This window comes from Musca autumnalis, unplaced genomic scaffold, assembly GCF_047663935.1.
Source record: "Musca autumnalis isolate F117 unplaced genomic scaffold, ASM4766393v1 scaffold_2, whole genome shotgun sequence".
Taxonomy (NCBI): domain Eukaryota; kingdom Metazoa; phylum Arthropoda; class Insecta; order Diptera; family Muscidae; genus Musca; species Musca autumnalis.
Window position 1 is genome coordinate 106,430,522 of NW_027411755.1, and position 17,500 is coordinate 106,448,021.

The window sequence follows — 17,500 nt, forward strand, 5'->3', positions numbered from 1 at the left end:
TATCGCTGCTGCCCCAGTGGAAGTGGCGAGCATTGGGATCACATCCTAAGATGACGAAGCAAATGCTCCCCATTTCTTTGACGAGTTTCTCTATGTGTTGGCCGGGAGGATCAGGGCTTTCATACGGCATGTATATGGAGGCGAAGATGGTGGCTCTGTGTGAGCGGTCTTCCAGTTTGACTGCCGTGACATCTCCCCCGCTAAAATTAGATAGGTACATTAATTTCAATTTCTTTTTGGCAACTATACATGTTCTTACCTTGTCTCCATTGGACGTGACGAAGGTGGTATAGTTGCCATCGCTTAGCTCAGAAGCCCTATTCTTAAATAAATAGGGTTCCTGTACCAAGGCGATGTCAACTTCGGACTTCGTGAGAGAGAGTAGAAGTTCAGCAGCAGCCGCTTTGCAGTGAAGCAGGTTGATCTGCATTATGCGAAGCGGCTGCTGCTTACGTTCTTTTACTGTTCTTTGGCTAGGCGGAACCTGATCCATCCTAGTCCAAAGTGCAGCTTCCCCTCCCGTGTCCGGAGATATTTCTTCCTTGGGTGTCTACTGACACCCTAATGACAAGACCCCCATTTTCCGGACTGTGGCTGACCAGCTTCCAGGAGCTAGTCTGGAGATTGGGGGTTTGCCTGCCAAGTATCGTCAGTATTCGTGCAGGGTCCACCGCAGGCGGTGGTACCCATGCTGACAATACTCGTCTGGTGGGAATCTCCTTCATACTGACAGTCGACAATTGGCAACCCTCCCAGAGTTGACCAAGGCCACCAATTGTGTTGACAAGGAAATCCAAGGATCCCTTGTTTTCACAGCAGATGAGCTTGATGCCCCTATAGGGAGCTGCACTGCCGAACTGGGTAATTTTCGGTGGTTCCCCTTCGCCTGCGAACACAATGTCCCTCAGACGATATTCTATTAGCAGTCACCGACTGTCACTGATCTTGCCATCTGGATCAGATCTGTCGATGACTGCTACCCGGAGTTCATCCGGCACCATCGGTCTACTCGATTTCTTCCGAGTATTATCGTTGGTTGTGGCTTTCGTGCTCTCAGGGCGGGCAGAGGAGGTAGATGGCATGGAATCCTGGTTCGGATTGGGCCTCTTAGCCCTGGGATGCGGATCCTCCGTTGATCTAACTCGCTTCACCGATTTGTTCGATGGAGTTGGGTTGATGTTGGTAGGAGCCAGGTTTCCTAGCCCCCTGCTTTCCTGAATTAGGATTTACCTCCTTATCATCCATTACCGACGACTTTGAGTGATGCTCAGATTGTGTGGAGCAGCGCTTTGTCGAGGTAACTGGCTTCAATGGAGGTAAATCCTTACTCTGTACTCTTAACGCATTTAACTTTCGCATCGCATTTGCTTTCGCATCGCAATACAGAGTAACCCCCCAGAAACTTTACTCAAACGTTGTATGTGTTTTCAACTTTAGAAATGGAAACTTATGGAGAAATTTTATCCGAATTTTGTGCGATCTCGGCAAAAATTGTTTAGTGGATAATTTTTAGATTGTAAGGTGGAACGAAGTTTTGGATTTGATATACAAATGTACGTCTTCAACAGTCTTATCTGAGGCGGACCTGGTAAAAATTAAATTTTCATAGCTGGTCCGACAATTAAAGGATTTGGTGCAGATCAATAGGTATCAAACATTTTTCTGGGTATTCAACTTATCCAAACGAAAGAATATGTTTTTATTGTATTCTCAGACCATTTTTTCCTTTTAATTAAAAGTAATTAATATTGTCGTACAGTTTTGTTTGAGCTGTGAAATCATATAAAAATTAATTTTTGCGCTAGAACCCAGGCATGCTCAACATTGTTATAGACACTCGGGCTTTGCCATATCATTTTACGCACTCGGTAGAATTGTATGTCTTACCTTCTTGCTCGTTACACGTCAAGTTTTTTTTTACTAGCAGTTGTCACTCAGTCGATTGCATTATACTCTCCGAAAGGGAAACAAACCTGAAAGAAGAAACTAAAGGTCTAAAGTGGCTCAAGCACCTGTGATGGTTATTAGTAGTGTTTTTCATTATAAACATTTCTGTGGTTTTGAAGACATCTGCTGGGGCAATTTGTTTATTATACAATGGTACCATCCTTTTCCATTGCACTGGCCAACCAGAAAAAAGGCCAGTCCATATAATAAAGCAGCTATTGTGCTTGAAATACATAACATCAATCTGTCAAAATTTTTGTTAACACTGTTATATGCTTAATACAATGAATTCTAATCTTGACAACTTCAGGAAAATCAGTTGGCCTTTCTGTTCATAACCATGTGTCATCCATATACATAGAGTTATCTCTTCTGTCGAAAACTGTCAACTGTTTGATTATATTTTGATTTGATTATATTTTACATGCAGACGAAGAAGCGTTAACTTTCAAATACCTAGAACTTTTTAGCGTTTAAAAAAAATGCCGCCGAAGGTAAACTGGTACGTAGGTTTATTATTTTTACTGAGTTAAAAATGATTTAAACCCATTAATGAACATTAAATTACAAAAAGTAAGTCAATATATAACATTTTAACTTTCATCCATTGTAAAATCCAAATTATTTGATAGAGAGTCCTTCTGAACGTACTCATATATTTTGCTGAGCTCTGGAGAGTCCTTTATTGACTTAAGAAAATCCATTAATGGTTGGTTTTTTTCTATAAAGGTAATTATTATTACAATTTTTTTTACGATTTTAAATTTAATTTAAATACCTGCTTTTGGAATTTTGGATAGCGCCCATACGGCACGTAAAGCAGACCGCTTTAGTTCATCTTGTTTTTCATATTCTTGTTTCACAGAATTAGCCTTTACTTTATGTGTGCACGTGTCCCTCAATTGTTGTATAAATTGATCTAGACCTAAGAGAGGAAAAAGTATATGTTTACATTCGGGATATAAAAATTCTAAAAAATTACTTAAATTAGACAATAATATATATGTGGAATTCTGAGTGAAATCGGACACTTATTATTGGTCCAAATTGGAAATATTTTTGTATTTTTCGATGAGCTATCTAATAATCAGGATTTCAATTTTCATGTTTTTTTTTGTACTAAATTACGATCAATTACAAAAATTTTAAGATTTATTTAGTAGTGGGATTCAGACACAGAACTTATTCAAGAAAAAATTGTCGATGGATTAAAAATGCATGGTGTAGTTGGATGTAAAAAAACAACATCATACCGTGATTCCAAAATTTTTATACTCCCTCATGCTCTCTGAGTTTTGCAAATTTTGCGATTATGTTCCGGACTCTAGATAATGTAAAAATTGTTTTAAGCTAGGTCACACTAAAAAAACAATGTCACTGTAAAAACAGTCCTATCTGCCAGGTATATTCTGCTCTTGTACATCCTGTTCAAAAATTGAAAGTTCGAATTAAGGTGTCCAAAAACCGATTTTTTAACGAAACGGGTTTCGCACGCTGAGAAAAAATATTTTTTTAACTGGTGGTGGGCAAAATTTTATTTTGGCTGGCACCAAATAATTTTTGTGTCGCACATATTAGTTTAAAGGCGATAATGTATATTGTCAATGTATATTGTCAAAATCTCGATTTATTGTAATATTTTCATAGTCAAGCCAACCACAATCTGCTTAACTTTCTCAGTTTGACATATGAAGTGTCAAAAACTAGGAAATTTGTCCGATGAACACACATCTGCTGTTCGCTGCCAAAAGCAAATCTTCTCCCATTAGCAATGAACGTAAACAAACAAAACGATTCCCGTACCAATAACACAAAGTCACAAACTTTTCAGCATCTCTGACTTGTTTTATTCTCACAACCAAAACTAAACCACAAACTTTTCAATGTAAAAAGATGAAAACCGTACGATTGCTGAAATGTACTTCGGCTATGGTTTGCAGAGTTGTTTCATTCACCACCAAAACAAAAAGAATTTTTGGCAAACGTTTGCCGTTCGTTATGGTCAATGACACACTCAGGTACACACACACATGTGATTGCTTAAAAACCCTATAAACTAACATCAACATACTACAGTGTATTGAAACGGATCGCCTCATTTTATTGGGGCGCACCCAATGTGTGTCGACCTTAATATGATTGACGTCGAACGCAATAATTAAGGCGGACTAGCAATTGTCATCACTGACGTGTCCAATTAATTCACTAACACATATGTGAATGTCAAATTAGATCGAACATCACTGTGATCATTATAAAAAAACTAGCAAGCGAAGAAGACGAAGTGAAAAGGAAATTGTAATTAAGACCCTCGTGCTGATTAAATATATCCCAAGAGGTATACAAAAGTTGAAGTCGATTTCCTGATCTTCTTGAACAAGTCAAATAAATTTACAGTCAAATAAAAGACTTTCATTGTGATCAGTGATAATTTTGAACGTGACCTCAGCAACAAACTAAATTTCTACTTAATTTTTTTTTTCTCCGCATTTTTTATGAATGGTGAGACATTTGCAAGAAAACCGGTGTTTCTTGAATGTGAAATAAAATGATTTTCTTTAATTTTTTTCCAACTGTGTAGTGACCTTCAAATACATATTTATGCTTGCACAGTGCCTACAATAAATTTATTGGATTTGCGGAGTTATTAATGAATGAAATTGAAGAAAGAGATCCAAAACGACCTTACAATCAATTTTGGAATGTTGATGCAGATTTCCATGTTCAAGTGCAAGGCACCAAATGCTTCCCAGCTTTAGAACTTATCCAGCCATAACCACACAAACAATTTATACGATGATGTATAAATGAAATTATTATGTCGTGAATATCTGACATTTACATCATAGCCCACATTCATTTAAATAGACCTCATAATTATTGCAAAATTGGAATTCTTGAATAAACATATTTTGTCCCCTATCGAATTGTTGACATTTTTATGAAATTTTGCTTGACAAAAATAACGGTTCTAAACCGACATAATTACATATTGATATGTATGTAATACATACTTATGTATACATAATTTTTTAGATTTATTGAATTTTTGTTATTTCTGAATTTCTTGCTTTCTGTACATAACGGTACTTAGTTGACCTTCATGTACATACATAATTAGACATACATACATTTTTAGGGTTTTTTTGTAAACAACATCCCGATAGGAATATAAGAATAGTTTAACGTTTTTGTAAAAGAAGATGAGTGCCAAATATTAGAACACAACCCAGCAAACATTTTTAGACCTGACCCAAATATAATATTTTAATGGGTAATTTTTTCCAGTGCTCGATTATTGAGCTCAATCATCAGGCTTTTTAATAGACTTTTTGATTAGTGCGATTGCACAAAATGGGGTGATTGTTTTAAACAATATTTTTGACATTTAGCCTTTTTCTTAGTTTTTCCCTTTTTCTATTTTTTATGTTTAATTAATTAATTTATTTTTTTTTCTTAATGCAAATATGCATTTAATTATATATTTTTAATTTTAATTATTTTTCTAAATATTACATATTATGAATTATGTTTAATAAATCTGAATTTGTTATGAATATGAAATGCTAAACTGACTTCGCATTTAACAGGAATGTTGGGTAACCAAGGCTTTTAGTTTTTGAAGGTTACATTAAGGTGCATTGTAAATTAAAGGTACATTCAATGTCATAGGCGACAGGGTGGGACAAGTGTACCTCGGTATGACATTAGACCTCGTGATACCACAAATGGTCACAGGTAAGGTGCTTCTATGACTTAGAATTGACATTGTGCAATATAATTTAAAATTAACTCTACTTTTAATAAACGTTTGGTGTCCGTGGCATGGAATGTTTATTTTAATATGTTCGCGCGCTGAAGAATAACGAGTTGAGAACTTACCTCCTGGATGAGCTAGCCAGGCAAATTTGTTATCTTACCATGCCCAAACCGACCTCGTATATTTTTCATACATTTTTATTCGATTTTATGCTTTGATTTTATTCAGCGTATAGCCGGCGCGTAACAGTGTAGTTTATTAACCACCAAACGTTTTTGATTTATTCACATGTGTTTAGTACTATTTAGTTTTCTTTCTGCTCTTGTGGAGTTGAGTACTTTTGGTTTGTCGTACTCACGAATGTAAACACACGAAACTAAACAGCGAAGTCCGCCAGCGTCGGTTATTTTTCGTTTTATATTGTTCCTATGGAAAATACGAAACGATTGGAAATGTTATTTAAAGTATTTTTACATACGCTGCTCATTAGTTGTTCTGCCTCTGAGCAAAAAGTAAATTCTGTTAAATTTTCATTTAAATGAAGGTATAAAAGTAGTAAAAACAGCATTCCAAACAAATTAAATAAACTATGAAATAGCTCGTACGTAGTAGTACGTAGTGAGACTGACGTAAAAACCGCATCCGGAGTCTTTAAAAGAGTCATCCAATACTTAGCAACACTTCCGCGACTCGAAGAAGACAATACATGCAAAGACCAGCCGAGCATGCAATTGTCACCAAACCCGATCAATGAGGAAGAGCTGGAAACGCAATCATCTTCAGCATCACCAGACGAACGTCCAAGCAAAAGGAAACGAACGACTTCAAACTCCAGCATCATGCTAACGATGATCATCGCTCTATTTGCACTTCCTTTAATTTGAGCAAACAAAATAGAGGTAACCAAGTTTGATCCCAATATTGGAATACACTTTGAAGGAATTGGCACCACACGTATCTCAAGATCTGAATGGAAACTCATAACGTATTACGAACTACAACCATACTGGCGAGAGATGAACACATTTACAAACGGCACCTTGGCACTCCAGAAGTTATGCACCCTCATATCCCAAAGGACACCATGTCTGAACATTCTGCATACCCTTGAACTCAGTTTCTCAGACCTCAAGGACGGAAACCTTTTACTAAAAAAAACAAGAGAAGCAAACGTGGTGCTGTAAATATTGTTGGAAACATTGCTAACTCACTTTTTGGAGTTTTGGGCTCAAATTACGCGGACCAAATGTCGGACACTATCGCCTTGATCAAGGAAGATGAAAACCACATGAAACAGCTCTTAAGAAACCAAACTTCAATTATTAACTCAACCCTCAACATTTTCAAACAAGATGAACTACAACTAAAAGAAAACTTCGACAGCCTCGATCATCAAATGAACAACATTGAGAAACGGCTACACGACACCAAAATATGGTGTCACTATCTTCTCAATTGGCATTGATATCAGTAAGGCTACACCGAATACAAACAGCAATAATAACAACATTGTCCGATTCGCATCATGGGAAAATCAGCCCAATGTTTCTATCACCGATACAACTTCAATCAGAGCTCATACAAGTCAGAAATCATCTTCCACCAGCATTGCAGCTACCTGTCCGTCAAGAGAATCTTCTGCAGCTCTACAAAATTATGAATGTAAACGGAGGGATCACAGATATTCATATCATTTTCTACATAACAATTCCTCTATGTGACCCAGAATCGTTGGAACTGCTTAAGCTACATCCAATTCCTGCACCTGTCAATAGCACCATGATGATCATTAGGCCATGCAGCGACCTCATCGCTATAACCGCCCACAGAGATGAGTACTATACATTAACTGAACATGAATGGGCAGCATGCACACCACTAACAGAGGATGAAGTCTTATGCAGTCCAAATTTAATGCAGACGCAGCCAAATGCCTATGCGAAATTTCACTTCTTTATAATCTCACTCGTCCCAGTTGCACCGTGGAGCCATTCATAGACAACACATCGATAACACAACTAAAACACAGCATCCAGTGAATGTATACAATGTCACATTAAACTCAAATAACCACTGTATGCAATCAAGAACATTCTCGTGTAATATTACAGGGCACCGGACTCATTAAAATAAGTCCAGATTGTACCCTAAAGTACAGGTCAATGTTCATTCAGGGACATCAAACATATTCATCATCCCTTCACTCATCATACACAGCCACCGCCAACGTTACAGAAATCAGTTATCCAGATGAACCAAAATATAGCAAAATACATCTTAGAAACTTCATTGACCACATCAAGAATACATCTGAAATTCAAAATCAACTACATCAACAAGTTCTAACTGACTTGCCACTGTAACTTGACAACATCAAGAGACATCATGGAACAGTAGCTTACGCCGACCTCATTCTTGCACTTGGAATTATTATAACAGCAGTCTACAAAAGAAGACAATTCATTAAAATGAAGCCAGGTCAACAACCTCCCATAGCAGCAGTCCGTCAACATGTCGCGTCATCAGAATTTGCAGTTACTGTATCATAATATCCATAAGAAAATAAAATTCAAATAAACATTTTGCTTGGTGTCTAGGTCAAGAACAATCACACTACTGCATTCCTTTTAACAAAAATAAAATCTGTTGTATCAGCATATCAAATTTCAGTTGAGCATGGCTCAACGGCGGGGAGCATGTTCAGACATTCACATTGATTCAAAACTATATTTATGTTTAAGCACATAATATTTGTTAATTACATACATATGTATATTCATATCGTAATAAAGTTCAATAACTCAGACAGTATGTCATTGCGACAAAGTAAACACACAAACAAAATATTCTAGTTGAAATGCAAACGCAGATTTACTGTTATTGGCTAAAAAAGTAATAATCAATGTTGTAATATTGTTGTGGAGCAATGAACTACAATGTTTCTTTTCGTAATAATTATTTTGTATATTAAGCAATTTTTACCAACACACTAGACCATGATATCCAATGTGCAACTTAGCAATAATTTAGTATTTAAGAACAAATGTATCAATAAAGAAATGGAGAACTTTAAAAGGCCTTCTTGTGCATACATCATTTCCTCTCCGATCTTAACCAAGTTCAAGTGCTTGTGTTAAAACCTTCATTTATCTTGGTGATACTGCCTCGATAAACTACAACTACAAACCCATTGAAGGACAAAACAGTCCATTCAATAAACAGGAGTGATTCAAAGACTGTTTTGAAATGGATTTCAAGCTGTCATAGAAATTATAAGCCGTATGTTGCCCATAGGATAGCGGAGGTATCAACAAAGGATAACGTAGCCGACGATGCCAAGATATTGTAATCATATTGATTTTTCGATTTCGTCAAAATGCCTAAAGGGGCCATCGTTTCTAAACAATTCTGAAGAAGAATGACATATGGTCCGACTTGTCATCATCCTGATGAAGCGGATGAAGAAGAAATGCACCTAATGTGTTGCTTTTAATTTTGAAAAATAATTTTATTGATATTGAGAGATTTTTATCGCATATTCGTTTAAAAAGAATGGTAGGACAAATAATTTGTTTTATAGATATTTGCTGCAAAAAAGTCGGCGCTCGAGATTCACCTGATTTAAATGCGTATTATTTAAATGAAGCTGATGCAGTATTATGCCGTCAAGTTCAAAGAGAAGCATTTGCCGAAGACATCAGAAATATTTAAAGGGACATCCAGTCTCAAAAGAAAATAAATAAGAAAATGTATCTCCTTATATTGAAAGAGTTTTACGACAAAACATGAAGGATACTTTTCCATAGGAACATGTCCTGCAGTTTTTTAATAATTGAAGCTAAAAATATAATAAAATAAAGTCCATTGACTCATGTGCTCATAAGCCCTCATAAGGAAGAGCCTCTCACTCTTTTTTTGTTTGGAGCAGCAAACGTTCCAAAGACGTCTGCAGCCAACGTTCCAGGTGAACAAATCTTCCACCTGAAGAAACACTGGCGATTTGCTAGAAGTTTGCGAGACAGATTCTGGAAGCAGTGGGTTGTTCAATATTTGCCCACATTAACCAGGCGAGTAAAGTCGTGTGAACGAACGAAGCCAATAAAAGTAGGAGATGTTGTGTTTGTTTGCGATCCTAATATTCCGCATCTACATACTGGGACAGATGGTGTTGTTCGTCGAGCTGATGTTAAAACCTCCACAGGAGTTCTCCAACGAGATATAGAAATTCTCAATATTAAAAGAATGACAAGAATGGTAAATAAAGTGCGTGTGCCAACTCAGAGACTTAAAATTTTCTTTAAAGGAACAGAGCTTCCTAAATATGTAAGATTTTTCCACTCGACCAAACGTGACGTAAAACATTTTGTCTCAAACATTTTGTTATAATTGTTTCAGGTTCAACCATTTTTCTGAACACTGCAAACAAAAAATCGCAAACTGCAGAAGATGTTTCTGGTCTCACGAAGACAGCAAACCCTGTGTCCCTGACAATATTTGTCCAAATTGTGAAGGGCCTCACAAGCCTACAGACAAAAGATGCCCAGCTAGAGAGAAGGCGTATGAAATTAAAAAAATAATGACGATAGAAAACTTATCTTTCAAAGAAGCTAAATTAAAATATGCCCCAATATTTTCAAATAGATTTGAATTGCTGGGTGAGGATTACAATAATACCTTCCCAACAATGAAAAATAACAACAAAAACACAAATTCCCAAAATATTATTAATAACAGCAGAGAAGCTGCAAGTTTTGTTCATGCCAGAAACCCATATTCTAAAGTAACAAAGGTCAATGTTAATCGCAAAAGAGAAGAAGAAAATGCGAAAAGAACAATGCAAGAATATAAGGAGGCCCTGAACGAAGGTGAAACGTATGTTTCACCCAATGGGGTTGCTATTCAAAATACTCCCATTAAACTCTCGGAATACGAGAAACTTCTTACCTCATTGCTGAACAGCGTCAAGGACGTTCAAGGCAAGGGCATTTTGAATCGTGATCAAGCAGAAATTTTAAATAATATAAAGTCCACTTTGGACAATGAAACAATGAAAATCGAATTATATTTAATAAAGTCAACTATGCCAGAGGACGCGGTCTCGCTGTCATCTGACATAGCTGATACAGAAGAAAATCTTTAATAATTATCAATATGACTAGGTTGTTACAATACAATCTACAAAGTTTAAATAAAAAAGAAAACAAGGATATGTTGGAGCTCTTTCTGGAGCACAACAATATCGACTTTGCGTTACTTACAGAGACTTGGGTGAGGGACACGTCCTCAACCAATATCTGTAACTACAATTTCGTAGGCAAATGTAGGAAAGATGGTTATGGTGGCGTAGGCCTTTACATTAGAAGGAATATTAAATATTCCTTGCTAAGTTTTTCAGGTGATTGTGAAATCATCGGTATAACAACCCTAAACTTAAAAAGAAACATTAACATCGTTTCAGTTTACCTACCACCTAACTTAAACAAAAGTGATTATTGCAGTTATCTAACAAATATGTTTGCTACTCTTGTCAGGCTCAAACATCCAACATTACTAACAGGCGATTTTAATGCCAAAGCTACCTCCTGGGGTAATCAAACTACCGATTTTAATGGGAAAATCGTATATAATCTTTCTTGTAAACACAACTTCAAATGCCTAAATTCAGGCGAGCCTACGTACGTTGTCAACAATGACATCCATTCTGCTATTGATCTTTCATTCATAAGCAGATCCAACCTCAGTACTTCTTGGAAAGTGCTTGACCACAAAATCACAAACAGTAACCACATGCCCATTTTAATTGAGTTAAATAACATAACTCCACCGCAAAATGTAACAATTCTCTGCAAAAATAAATTATATCAAGAACTGAACAACACTGACATTGGCAAAAACTTAGATGAAATCAATAAAAACTTTCAGAGGAGCATAAAAAACAACACTATAAAAATCGATAGCCGCAATAAATATGTGCCCAAGCCATGGTGGGATGACACCATTAAAGAACTCTATGATGAAAGAACAAGGTTAAGAAGAATTTACGAAACTACTCGAAGCTGGGAAGATGCGCTTAATGTTGATGAGATGGAAAGGAAAATGTACAAATTAATAGCCAAAAAGAAAAAGAAGAACTTTAACAACTTTACAAAAGAGCTATCTGAAACAAGTAATTCACGAGAAATGTGGAAGGCACTTCGAAATGTCAAGAAATACCAAAAAGAAAAGCCACCCAACAATTCATGGAGTGAAGAGCAGAAGGGGGAATATTTAGACTTTATCGCAAGTTCCTCAAATATAGGTACGCCACCAATTCCAACAATTCAGGGCACCACGTCAGACACAAAACCAGAACTAGACATCAGAGATATGGAAAAGTTCCTATGTTCCAGAAATCCTGATTCTGCAGCTGGTGCAGACAAAATTTCGTATAAAATGATTGGAAGTCTTGATGAAGCAGGGAAGTCAAACTTTTTCAATGCCCTTTCGGAGGTATGGATGAAGGGTGAATTTCCGGAGCATTGGAGAAGTGTCAAAGTAGCCCCGGTTCCAAAAAGGAACAAAGATCTGTCAGACATAAGAAATTACAGTCCAGTAGCTTTAATCTGCACTGGACAAAAAGTTTTGGAGAGCGCTTTAAAGCCAATCATTCAGCATTTTCTCGATGAGAACAACATTATTCCCAGACGTCTTACGCCTTTATGCAAGGCAAATCTACATCATTATGCATAAACGACATTATTAACACCACTGAGATTTTAAAGAAATCAGGTAAAAAAGTAGTAGCTGCGGTCATCGATGTGGAAAAAGCGTTCGATAATACGGACATAGGTGAACTCTCTTTGCAATTATTTGAGATGGGGCTTAATTCACACATAATTCATTGGCTAACGGAAGGCATGAAACACAGGGAGTTGGTACTGGGAACAAAAAAGCTAACTATATGCAACGGTCTGCCACAAGGAAGTGGACTTAGTCCAATCCTGTTCAATATATATACCTCAAAGTTGCATGAAATTTCATCTGAAAACTGCAAGTTGTTCCAATTCGCGGACGACTTCTTCCTCCTTTGCCATGGCAATGACATGGTAAAAGCAAAAGAAATATTGTCAAACAAAATCCAAGAACTACAGTCTCGATGTGAACAGATAAAACTTAGCTTTAATATGGAAAAAATTAGTGTAATTCACTTCAGCAGAAGACCACAGGACTTAAACATCACCATTAATAATAAAAGTTTAGTTCAAGAAAAGTCTATAAAATATCTTGGGGTTCACCTTGGTTCAAGTGGTTCCGCCAAAATCCATATTGACTCAGCAACTTCTTCAATCGGTCGAAATTGTTCTTTTCTCAAAATATTCACCCTTATTACGGTTGGCGTAGTCGTAGACGTTCAAGTGACGTAGACGTTGTCGTAGGCGTAGACGTAGGCGTAGTCGTAAGATACATTTTTATATGATGAAAAATGATATACAACGAAATTTTTTGTCTTTTATAGCATTTTATATCCTAAAAAAATCGAAAGAAATACATTTGTAATTCCCAGAACGCATTTCTTGGTTTAAATACAACATTTATTTTTTTTGATACGACAAATCGGTATTACCTATGGCGTAACACGACAAATTGGTATTACGTATGGCGTTGAAATACGAGGAAAGAGTCGTGACCGATTTTGTAAACGACAGCATATAAAAATAAAAACAAATTAATTTCAAAAGAATTTTTAGGCAAAGATTATTAAAATATAATGGGAAATAACTATAAAAATACAAATTTTACTACTTTGATTCATTTGCATAAGATAAATTGCATGTCTTTATCAGATGACAAACTTTCTATTGAAAATCTTTTAGAGTCCTCATATAACGATTGATGCAATGTAAATTTCTTAGTTCTTGCTCAAAAGATGATTTCAAACGAATTGTTTTACAATTAAAAAAATATATATTTTTTAAATTTTGTATGAGAAAAAAATTGTCGTTGTCGTAAATGTTACGTGGTACCAAAAAATATCCCTACGACAACGACTACGCCAACGACCACAAAAACGTCTACGCCAAGCACTTATTTTGATGGTAAAAACTGTAGGGTTAGTTTTTCTTCTGAATTAAAAGTTTAAAAATGATCTACTAATAATTCTAATAATGTTAGTTACCAAAAGAATTCTTTAAAAATCGAAATTTTTGCTTTTTTGTACAAAAACATACATAATACCAATTAGACGTTACGACACGTCAGCTTGCAATTTTGGATACGACAACGCCAACCGTAATAAGGGTGATTAAGTGGTTGCAAATTTGGAGTGAAACCCGCAAAAGCATTACACTTTTATAAAGCCTTTGCAAGGCGAAAATCGAATATGGAGCTTCCACTATATCTAACTTGACGAAAACATCAGAACAAAAATTAAAAGTATGTGTGCAAAGTTCCTTAAGAAGAGCCCTAGGACTTATTAGATCAACCCCAGTACCAATTTTATACCATCTAGCTGCTGAGTTACCTTCTCGCTACAGATTTGAACTCGCAACAGCCAAAGAACTGGCAAAGTGCACAGCTCGATCAAATCAATACTAGTTACGCTAATGTTTGGAGAAAGTTCAAAAATATTATGTTGAATATTGGCCCAACTAACACAGTTAGTGAACCAACACAGAATATTAAAACATATGGCGATTTTTTCAACAAAATAGTAAGGAGCAAAAAAGAGGCCAGCCAAGACATCATTTTCCAGTTAGTCTCGGAAAAGATGGATAAACTCCTAAATGACGACTTCAATATTTTCTTTACAGATGGTTCGGTAACGGAAGAATTCTCCGGGGCTGCTTTCCACCATATCAGTTCAAACACTACTCAAGCTTTTTGGACCAACATCAGGTTGTCGTCAATGTCAGCAGAGTTGTTAGCTTTTCATCAAGTGGCATGTTACGCACAAGAAAATAACATATCCAAATTGGCTATACTTACAGACAGTTTAAGTGGTCTTCAGGCCATTACAAACAAGACACACAAAAACTATCTTATAGACAATTTCTTAAGAATGGTAAATGGCTCTGGGTTACAAATTGAAATCCATTTTATTCCAGGACACACAAACATTAAGTTTAATGATATAGCAGACAGTGCTGCAAAAAATGCCTCCTCAGTTGGCACACGTTTAGATATCAAATATCCATTACACGATGCTATAAATGAAATGTCCAGGTTACTCTGGGCAGAATGGTCGCAAGAGTATGTCAATTTGGCACAAAACAGTGATTCCACCTATTTTAAAATTTTCCCGGAAACGTCCAGAACGCCGTGGTTCAATAAATTTGCTATGAGTCCATCTAATTATAAGAGTTTAAATAGAATTCTAAGCGGACATTGTTTTTGCAACGCCACACTAGCTAAAATGAACGTGGTATCATCTAACCTTTGTGATGTTTGTCTAATAGAGGACTCTGCCTCTCATATATTATTTAGTTGTTCTAAATACAATGATACGAGGAGATCTTTTCCAGAATTATATGAAGTCCTCACGGTGGAGGACTTTGTGGTAAGGTATGGGTTTAGCGGCCTTAAGTTATTGGTGGACTTTTGTGAGAAGGCTAATATCGAGCTCTAAACTGTATGCTGTTTTGGTCAAGTTTGCAAAACCTAATAGGCAATGTCTATTAATTGGTGGTGGTGCTTAACTCCTGACCCATTGCAGGAGTGGACCAAGAAATCCTTTGGAGACAACGTAATTTGGAAAAAAAAATAAACAAAATTGTTTAGTGTTCAACGCACGCCATGCTTCTCTGACGTTTAGTACATAACAGTATTAATGTACGAGTATGACGTTAAAATTTTCCACTCTTTTAATCATGAAATAAGTCAGTTAGTACTTCAATCTGATTTAGACAATTTTTAACACTGGTGCAACATAAATTTATTGGAATTAAACACCCTAAAATGCAAACATATGTTATTTTTTCGCAATAACAAATATATATATATATATATATATATATATATATATATATATATATATATAGTTGAACAAACAGATTCAATTCAGGACCTTGGTATTATTTTCGACAACAGGTTGGACTTCAAGGATCACATCTTTTTAATCACAACTAAAGCATATAAAAACCTTGGATTTGTTAAGCGTCGGAGTAAGGAATTCTTAGATCCATTAGTCACAAAGCAATTGTATATATCCTTTGTTCGCTCAAGTCTGCAGTATGGGTCTATTATATGGAACCCTGCATACTCTATTCATTCTAATGCCATTGAATCTGTCTAAGAACAGTTTATTTTGTTTTACCTGAGAGGTCGTGGATGGAATCCACAATCTTTACCCTCATATGAACATAGATTATACCTAATAAAGTTGCCAACATTAAAAAGTCGTAGGTAAATGCTAATGTAACTTTTATTCTAAACATTATTCAGGACAAAATAATTTCTGAGTTTAGACAGAATCCGCTTAAATTTCCCATTTAGACCCACCCGTAATTACTCGCTTCTTCAAATCCATTATTTTACAGCTAATTATGTAAACAACGATCCACTCCGCCGTCTCCTTGTTGAATTTAACCAATTATATAATCTTGTAGATCTTTCTGAAAGTCGTGATTCAATAAAAGGGACAATTATCATATACCTTAACTCATACTTTTTATATCAATCATTGAAAATAATCAGTTTTCGCCGTCTCCTTGTTGAATTTAACAAATTATATAATCTTGATCTTTCTGAGATTCGTGATTCAATAAAAAGAACAATAATCATATTCCTTGCAGTGTTCGAAAAGAAACAGTACACTAAAATAACGTACCGTACCAGGTACGGTATCACTAAAAAATATTTTAGTGTACCGCACCGGTACGCAACCACTAAAAATTATTTTAGCGTACCGTACCGGAGCACAACGAAAATTGTAGTGAACCGCAGTCGGTACACTAAAAAATCGTAGCGTACCGCAGTCGGTACACTAAAATATCGTAGTGTACCACTGGTCGGTTCACTAAAAAATAACGTACCGGTAATGTACCACACATGTGTTTTTTTAATTATGAGGAAATATGAATTGTTATATGCTTTCTTGGGAAAGAAGGCAAGTATAATAAATAAAATTCAATATTGTATAAATTAATTACATTTTAATCGTTTATAAATATTGAGAAAATTACTAGAAAATATAATGTTGTTTAAAAAAATAGTGAATTATAAAATCATTTACATGAATGAGTAAAGAATAATTTTACTTTTTTGATGTTATTAGCATTTTTTGGAAAAAGATTATTCAGAAAAATTTAATATTTGCTATACAATCCACATTAATATTACCAGTACCAACAAAAAATACCCATCTATTTTGTTTGTAGCGAACAGTACTGTTCATCACTAAGGTTTTTTTCCAAGCTATGTTTATTTACACATTTAAAAGTATTTGTAGCCAAATTACAAATTTTAGTATGATTTTTTCAATATAGAATGTATTTATCATAACACCAGTATGAGGTTACTAATTGATGTCATAAGGATGTTTAAAAATACCCTCGTGCAAAATCATTATTATTGGCGGCACCAATAACAGAAAATCTATTCATAGCAAGGTAATGTGGACGATCAACGAGAATTTTGCCTGTTACTTTGTGGTACTACTGAAAAGGACGAAGCAGTAAAACTTCGTAGTTCGTATTGTTGGAACAATGAAAATAATATACGTATCTGTAATGTAACATACATGTGTTTTTATGAATTATGAGAAAATGTAAAATATTTAATGGTTTTTTGTTTTATTATGGAAGACTATATAAATTG

The 17,500-nt window shown here is 35.5% G+C and overlaps 1 protein-coding gene across 1 annotated transcript in view; it reads right to left on the bottom strand.

The window, feature by feature from the left end:
- Positions 1-2,442: 2,442 nt before the first annotated feature.
- Positions 2,443-17,500, bottom strand: part of LOC141394408 (cullin-associated NEDD8-dissociated protein 1-like) — a 162,787-nt gene continuing 147,729 nt past the window's right edge. The window contains exons 7-8 of the mRNA XM_073968681.1: positions 2,726-2,872; positions 2,443-2,668 (exon numbers count right to left, since the gene is read on the bottom strand). Of these exons, the coding sequence (XP_073824782.1) occupies positions 2,541-2,668; positions 2,726-2,872 (275 nt within the window). The 3' untranslated portion in view covers positions 2,443-2,540. The remainder of the gene's footprint in view (positions 2,669-2,725; positions 2,873-17,500) is intronic.